The 9026-nt window shown below is 41.0% G+C and overlaps 1 protein-coding gene across 2 annotated transcripts; it reads right to left on the bottom strand.

Moving 5' to 3' along the window:
• Positions 1 to 3105: 3105 nt before the first annotated feature.
• On the bottom strand, positions 3106 to 6726 carry LOC112291429 (WD repeat-containing protein RUP2). 2 transcript variants are annotated; one of them, XM_024538807.3, is made up of 2 exons: positions 5788 to 6726; positions 3106 to 5418 (listed from the first exon to the last, which is right to left on the bottom strand). In XM_024538807.3, exon 2 carries the CDS (start codon positions 5326 to 5328, stop codon positions 3457 to 3459), a length of 1872 nt encoding a protein of 623 aa, XP_024394575.1. In that variant the 5' UTR covers positions 5329 to 5418; positions 5788 to 6726; the 3' UTR covers positions 3106 to 3456. The 2 variants fall into 2 exon arrangements, with proteins under 2 accessions (XP_024394575.1, XP_024394565.1); XM_024538797.3 differs by having other exon boundaries at positions 5762 to 6674.
• Between the last annotated feature and the right edge of the window lie 2300 nt (positions 6727 to 9026).

Here is a 9026-nt window from a genome sequence, read left to right as displayed (position 1 = left end):
CGTCCTTGATATCACATATCAAATGAAAAGCATTATAAGCTTGACACAAAAGTAAAGAAAAGAAAATTTATTAGATATTCAGATGTGGTAAAAAAATAAAAAAAATTCTACTTAAAATAAATATAAATAAAAATAAATGATTCTTAATCAAGATGTGGTTTTCTTTTTTATAACAATGATTTGCTTTGTGAGCCAAATTTTTAAAAGAAGAATAGAGGAGATATTCAATTAGATCAAAAACATCCAAACCTCAAGCCTTGAGATTACATAGCCATGAAGGATCTAATAGAGAAATGGTTAAAAAAAGAAGCAATTTCTATACCAATAGAAATAGTGGAATTTCATCAACCAAAAGTGGACACAACCAGTCAAGCTCTACCACCAAGACATCATGATGTAGGTGGTATTGATCCAAAAAACATCAAAAGTGGCAACAAGATGTATTGCATATCTTAGGTCAATGACAAAAAAAAATTATTTGAAGAGGTTATGATCTATTAATTGAAACAATGAATGTCATTTATACTAATGAATAATCAAAACCAAACACCATTGAATAAGCTATAAAACCAGCTCATAGATGAGGAATTTGATTTCTTTAAAAATTATGGTATGTAGAAGTTTTTATATCTACTAAATGGCAAGAAGGTTGTAGATTCAAAATAGATTTTTTAAACAAATTTTGCTAGCAATGGTTCCATTGAGCATTTTAAAAGTACGACTGGTTACAAGAACTTTTATTTAAGTGAAGGGTCTTGATTATCAAAAGACTTTTGCACCAATTGCTTGTCTTGCAATAATTTATATATTTATTCAATTGCTACTATCTTTGATTGGATTTTGTTGCAACTTAATGTTGTTTTAGATTATTTGAATAGTAAATTGAAGAAAGAAGATATCTATATAAAGAATTTAGAAGATTTAGAAGTTTTGTCCAAATACAAAAATAAGGTATTATGATTATTAAAGACCTTGTATGATTTAAAGTAATTTAGATGTAAATACTTTAAGAATCTAGCTGCAGTTTTATTGAATTTTGGTTGAGAGCCCTTAGAATTATATGTTTATTTATAGATAATATATATTAAATAATTATTCCTTGCATTGATTGTTTATATTGATAATGTACTAGTTGGTAGCAAGAATTTTGATATCCTTATAAATTACAATAATCAATTAGTAATTTAACAGACCTCAATAAGTCCAATCATTTCATTTATATTTATTTCTTGTTAGGCAAGAAGAGTGTTATTATGACTTTGATCCAAATTAAGTACATTTTTTAAAAATTTGGAGGAATTTAGAATAAAAGATATAATTGCAATATTAATAATACAAGGTCATTTCACTAAGCCTTAGAAAAATAAACCTTTGGATGCACAAGATGTAAAGCTTTCTAAAAGCAAACTTAAAAGAGCAAGTTTGCAACTTATAGGCTTTCGTGATGCAAATGGAAGCAATTATTAATTATTATTTTGTTAATAGAGGCAAAGTATGCAGCTTTAACCATTGCACTGAAAGTAACTTTATGGCTTTATAAAGTGTTAAAATTTATGATATTTCCAAGTTGGAAAGATATTCATTTATGAAAATAACCAAAATGCTATTGCTATTGCCAAGAATCCAACATACCATGGTTGTATTAATATTGGAACATAAAATATCATTTTATCAAGCAATGTCTTAAGAAAAGACAAATTGGATTGGCTAATTATACCATACAATAGATAACAATAAATATCTTTACAAAACATCTTGCAAGAAGTAAGTTCTTACTTTGCAAAGATATGTTAGGCCCTGTTTTAATGGAAAATTGTATCTTAATTTTTTGGAAGAAGAGTATTGAATAACATTATAAGGGATGTGTTATAAATTGGGACTTGTCCAACTTAAAATCAAACTTCTACAAAACTCATTCTCTTCTTTTGGCACATTTGTAATCATAATAGATGAAATCTACTAATCAAATGAATGCATTAGCTACCATTTTGTAATAAAGACCCCTATTCACTTAGCTACAAATTATCTATTCAATGCAGTAGTAGCCTTGCATAACCCTAGTGTCCTTGCTTTGTTATGCTCCAAAAATTACAATATTACTACATGACCCCTTTGTCTCAAAGACAACTAAAACTTTCACTTTCAGACTTAATGAGCAGATGTTATGTACCTAGATTGCAAAACATCTATTACAGTACGAAATTTGTCATAAGAAGTGACATTGCATGGTAGAGAATGCTAAAATTATTAGTGGGTTCACAGTGTCCTCGATACAAACTGCTGTACCCAACAACAGCTCTAAAAGAATAGGTACATTCTATTTGCAAATGCTTTACCCAACGAATGGGTGCAACTGGAGCAACTGCCATAGAATTGAGAATGCCCTGTACTCGCTGTAAGAACACGTAACTCCCCAGTTGGGATGAGATTCATTTACGATCTAGATATTGTTTGATCTTGATGTTTGAGTTCTCAGCTCGTTCCCTCATGAACTCCATCCTCTTCGAGGCGAAAAAGATCCAAATATCTTCAGGATTTTTTGATGAATTGACAAATACAACCTGCACTCCAGGATAAACATGAAAGAGTATGCTGGCACAAAGAGAATGTTCAGGAGAATCAACAGTTAGATTTGAAAGAGATGGCATTCTGACAAGAGTCATGAGTCGGTTTTAAGGAGCTACAACAAAACATGATTCTAACTGAGGATATGATCGTATACCCAATCGTCAAAAGTGAGATATTGCAGCGAGAGTATCTTGACTAGTTTGTGTGCCTGGTTTTAACTGTAATCATCAGGTGCGAGGCTAAGGTGGAATGACGTTCACACTGCACAGAACAGTGGGTAGTGCGGTGCACAGAACAGCGCGCGGCCACACACCTTCCTACAGAGGTAGAAAGATCCCTGTGTTCAAGTTGCAGCTTTTCTAGGTCGAGCTGCTGCAAATAATCACAGGGTTCGAATAAGATTATAAGAATTTCCTCGACTGGGATATAATGAAAACAAAACTACATAGCCCACAGGACAAAATGCGCATTCCTCCACTTCGGCTGTCAAGCAGCCGGAGAAAGCTTCAATGGAACAAAGCTAGAATACTTCCGGTAGAGAAGCAGTGTAAAACGTGAAGCCTCACAGTTTAAGACGGGATCATGATGAACCACAATTAGGATGATCTAAGGAAGCGATGAAAGAAGTCCACATTTATTGGACGAAGACATGTGAATAAATTCAATGCACCTCCCAGATGATATCACTTAAGAGCAGCAGCCTGCGCTTCTTGATCAGGCATTCATTTCAAACCTAGGTCACGATGCAATGTCTCTGACGATCATCTCGGACAGCGAAAACCCCAATATGGAGGCTCCGTGTCGGTTACCTACTATTCACAACTACATTCCATACGTTGCAGTCTAATTTGTCTGATCCGGCGCTAGAGGTACCAGGATAACGAAGAATTAATTGATCTCTCTACTTTGGCTTCCAGACAGCACCCTAAGGACGCCATCGGAGTTTGCAGCTACCAATGTACAGTCGTTTGACTTCGTCCTCCAGCAGACTGCGCTTACGATGAGGCTGTTCGACGTATCCCCTTCGGAGTGTTTCAAGCTCTCCTTCGAAGCCAGTCGATCGGAGCTCCACGAGCCCAAAATCGGGTTCATGTTCGATGAAGTCGGCTTGTAGTCAAAACTGTGCATCAAAATGGGGTTGCTCGTCTGACTATCATATACAAAAGCTTGATTGGTTTCAGAGCCACATGCAATGAGCCCGCCTTCGCTCCGGACAGACAACCCCGTAAAGTTCCGCACATTATAATGACTGCCGAACGACTTGACGAGCGTGTCGCAATGCTGGTAAATAACAGAGGCAGCTCTTTCGGATGTGGAACTCAAGGAGGTTATATCCCAGAGCTTCACCGAGCTGTCGATAGAGGATGACACCAAGCTATGCCGAGTCAAGAATCTGACGTAGCTGGCTGCACGTTTGTGGTGCGCGAGGGTTAGCAGCGGAGTTGACAACCATCGGGTATCGTACAGATAAACATTGCTATCTGCAGAAGCCAATGCAATGAGCGAAGACGACACTGGACCGAATTCGGCGCAGCAGATAGGACTGTACGTTGGATGAGAAAGAATTGCTGCACTTTGTTCAGAATTCCGGTCCCATATGCGAACAGTTCCGTCATCAGAAGCTGAGGCAATAAGGTTAGGAAAGTCCTTGCTGTAGTCTATGCTCCATATCCTCTGCCCGCCATTCTCGTCTCTCTCGCTAATAGTGCAATTCCTCTCCAAATCCCACTCAGCTACAACGCCGTCGTAGTCGCCACAGGCAATCAAGTTAGGCCTCTCCTGATACCATTGCAAACTACTCAACTTCGCAGGAGTGCAAACCTCCTGTACACAGCACCTCGCATGATCAATTTCAGATGTCGAGGCTCGTCGTTTGCGAAGCCGTCGTTGCTTCAAATAATCCAAAGACTCCTCCTCATCTTCATCCTCATCCTCATCCTCGTAAGTCGAGCTGACCCCCGACACCAGTTGAGAGTAGGAATAGACACGGATTTTACGAGCGATGCCGCCTGTTGCGAAATATTCATTTGTCTTCTCAAATGCGATAGTGCCAATCACATCTGTGGACGTCAAGTTTCTATTCTGGCTCTTCACCGATGCGACGACTTTAAAATCCCATGAACTCCTATGGTCCTCCCCGTGGCAATGTTGACGCGATACAATCACAGATCCCTCACCATTGCCACCACAAATGGATTGAAGCGTCGATCCACATGAAACAGCACCATTCTGCAGGGGTTTGCTTTTTCCTTGAGCGTCACTTATGAGTGTCTGCTTGATGTTGTCTCTTGGAATATCCACTTCAAGAGGAACCTTGGAGAAAGAATGTGCTAACCTAGACTCCCCTAGACGCAAGTTAGGCATCGAAGCCGGCCTGGTGCAGCGACCTTCCTCGGCTGTGGCATCACCGGGCGGAGGACTGGTTCCTGGGAGCATAGGGAACTCAAACACCTTCGCTCGCTCTGAAAAATTCCTGTGGCCTTTGCTGCCGTTTGAAAGAATGGCATGTGTGGGCGCTCTGTCCACAGTCCAAATAGAGATCTGCTGGGCTGCCTTCTTCTCATCATGAGGATCCAGAGTATCCACTCCCAAGATCTTGAGCTTGATACTGTGCGGTGGAGAAATTGCTCCTGTCGATTGTTCCTCAAGTGAAACTTTCCGACGCTTAAATCGACTACCCGTAGAGTCGAATTTGAACAAAGTCTTCCTGAAGGAGAAACGACACAATCTGTCGAGACTTGAACCTAAGGAGTCGTGCATAGGTAGCCGAGAGTTATCCAGCAATGACGCTGTTGCGCCGACCACATTGTCACCAGACGATGGGCCCTCCAAGAAATGATCTGATGGAGCCTGAACATAACAAGAAACACAACAATGTTCAGTCCCACGTGCTTAACACAGAAATGAACACACTGAGCAATATAATTTACATTAGATTTCTGAACAGAATTGCGAGCACAGCCGCTTCTTCTACCGCCGCCAATTCTCAAACTCGACATGAGGAACGACAATTTTTTCAGTATGCAATCAGCTATCCGCAGGACTGCACTAGAGGGGGAGGCGGCATGGCGAAGACTATTGAACTGCTGACGACATTCTGGGCGACACGTGACTGATGAATTGATTGATGACAAGAGAAGTAATTGCATCATTGCTATAAAGAAAATGAGGAGATGGAAGAAAGGCTACATACACCGAGTAGGAGAGGACTTTCCATACCACGGTTGAAAATACAATCTGCCCGGACACCCTCCTAAAGAGCCCGAGCTACACACGCTCTCAGAATTAACCTTGGACCCCCTTTTGGCTTTCCTCGAGAGTTATAATCATCAGTAGATCACTGGAAGCTCCAGAATTCGACAGTGTGGAATTCGTCCCCTGTCCAAATGCCCTTCCAGAACATCGGCTACTTCACAGTTCCAAATTGCGTCTCCTCGAGGATCCTTACACCACTGAATGAAGCCGCACCAGTTGCACCTACAGAACTCGCGGAACTGAGAGTAAAATATCCGAAACCATGTGCAAGCGATTAATACATCTTTAGGTTGAATATCGTAGCTCAATCTTTCCCTGAGTCACACGCAAATACGACAATTCCTGTATCTCGCAGCTCCACACTGGCACCGCCCTCACCAGATGATGTCAAATGCAGCCAAAGACTTCGCACGAATCAAACAGGACTGCGAGCGCGAGCTGCAGAATGCCACACACCCTGCACTCCCACTAGCTGCACAAATCCTACCTGCCCTATCGATCAACGAAACTCGTACTACTCGCACAATCAATCTGAATCTCAGCACACAGCCTGCTTGCATTAATACACCACACCCTTCCTCGCTCTCCGCCTGTGACTGATCCCCCGGAACCTTCTCCAATTCCTTGCAACAAGTCAAGCAATCTCAAGTTCAATCACCACCAGCTTTTGCCAATTCTTCCCGCACCTACAGCGAGCTGAACCTCACGATTGGGCTGACCGTTGTGGAGATGACCGCAGCCAAGATAGTTAAGCTAGGAACACCTTATGATTGAAGAGGGAGAGGAGACAGTGACGACGCCAGGGGATGGCGTGGGAGAGTAGCGAACGGACAATGGAAGGGCGAGTGAAAGAAAGATGGAGGGCGAGAGACTGGGAAAGAGGAAGCCACGACATAGGCGGGCACGGTGGCCGCTTGCAAGCCTAGCACTCCACCCGGAGCCACGTTTAGCCGATTCCTGTGCTTTGCAGCCTTCCCTTCCCTCGCGTAGCCTTTCCTTTCTCTGACTTTCCTTGACGTGCTTTTTACTGCCGCCATAGCCAGCAATGACCACTGCCACCCTGCAACAGGGCTCGATTATTACTCGGTTCTCGCTTGTTGCAAGGCCCGGACTCACTTTCCTTTTTGTCACTCCCGGGGCGTTGTGGACGACGGCGCGCGGGATGGAAGGGAGCTCTGTAACTGGGATTGTACCGTCCGTGTTGTGTGTGCGTCGCGCTGCAAAAGCGCAGCCAGGATGATCACATTCACGGGAGTTCGCGGGGGAATAATGCCGCGGCGGTGATGCTCCCACGCTTCCCCGCTCCAGGTGGCGTGGCGGACCCACGTCGACATCTCTCTCCCGAGTGTAGAGTTCCCGCTCCCCTGCACCGATTAGGGAGCACAATGTTTCCCTGCCAGATTTGAACACACGCCGAGTAAATATATATATATAATAAAATAAAATAAAACTTACTCTCATTTTCATCTGCTTCAATTCCATATCCGTGAACCATCTTTCATTCATAATTCATCCATACGTTACTAAGCTCGTATTTGATATGATATGCTGTCAAAATAATTCGATACTGAATTTCAAACTAATGTTCATGACATCTTTATATAATAATAAATAACCATGCCAGCCAGATAAAACTTGGCATAAATTGGATATTGGTGCAATTTGAACTTACTTGTGTGGTACTGCCACTACATCCATGATGAAAGCTGAGAGCTTTGCATGTTAAATTCATTTTGCTCATTGTCAGAAAATAAAATAATATAAGTCCTTACAATTAGGGTTCCTTGTTTAATGGTTTGATATTGCACTGAAGTTCATCCTTGGAATGAGATAGTTTTGCAATATGATGAAGTTGTTGAGAATTGTATAAAAGCTATTTTATTACCTAAAAATGGTTTTGAATGCATTATCAAACCTCACAAAGTAACTTTTTCTTCCTAATTACTTTTTTAATTTAGCATGTTACAAAAATCGAATTTTAACAAGGTTTTTTTTTGTATCTAAATCTGAAAAAAAATAAAATAAAAAGGGAACGAAAATAAAATGTTGCAAATTAGAGTACAAAGAAAAAGTGATGAGCCAAAGCCTGTAAACATGTGTTTCCAGTGTGTTTTTCCACACGTAACCAATGAAAGGATTCACCATTCGTTATTATAAGTGTAAGCATGGTTCTATCAAAGGCTTATCATTGCATCACTTTGATGTTCTGGGAACCAAGTTAGGACAAATATATATATATATATATATATATTTATATGCATCAGTCTCTTTGGAATATAGATTTGCATTTCACATACCAAAATACATTCTCAAGTATAACTTCTCCACAATTGAATATTTCACAAATTATGCTTAGGATAATATAAATTGTAATGTTAAACTTCTCGTAATTTGTTACTTAAAAAAGTACAACGGGGACAAAGACTAACAGGTATGGAGATAGTGAAGAAGAGCCACGTCACAAAATGAAAACAGCAGTGAAAAAATCTTTGTGAATGGGATAAATGTGGGGGTGGATGCAGAGCCACGTGGCGAAGTGGGTCGGAGATGCTGATAAGATATTGCTCCATTCGCCTAATAATGTGAGTTTCCTTTTCTGTATGTATCAGAGCACCACCACCACCACCATCATCAATTCTTTCCCCAAGTGAATCATCCCCACGACAAATTCTTAGTCAGATCTGTCGACCCAGTGATGTCATCACGAACCCAGCCAATCACCTCGACCCATTCTAGATAAGCACTCTCTGACACCCAATTGGGCCCGAATCCTCCCTACACTCGAATAAAACAACAAAGTAAAAGCTTAGAAAAGTGAAAGAATCCGTGTTCATTTCGGGAATTCCTTTATCTCAGTACGGAAACAAACATTCTACAATTTGCACTAAAAAGGCTTTTGTGGACTTCGTGTCAATGAAAAGTGGGCCAATTTGATGAGAGTGGTGACCTGTGTAACCATCAAGCAGATTCTGGTAATTCGGGTTCAATGAGAGCGGTGAATCCACGTGGCAAAGTGCCAGGCTGGAATTTGTTTTGACCCTTCTAGAGAAGGCAACAGAGATATTTGATGAATTCGGGGATGGGCTCAGGGTTTAGGTTTATTGCCTCTCTAGGTATTTTGTCTCATGTCAGGGAACTGTGATTGGCATAATAGCTATGGGGCTCTTCTATTGGACAATTGCGGCAGACAATCTTAGAGGACT

The sequence above is a fragment of the Physcomitrium patens genome, chromosome 1, assembly GCF_059467195.1.
Source record: "Physcomitrium patens ecotype Gransden chromosome 1, ASM5946719v1, whole genome shotgun sequence".
Taxonomy (NCBI): domain Eukaryota; kingdom Viridiplantae; phylum Streptophyta; class Bryopsida; order Funariales; family Funariaceae; genus Physcomitrium; species Physcomitrium patens.
Note: the sequence above shows the minus strand (reverse complement) of the source record. Positions and strands in the feature narration are given on the sequence as shown.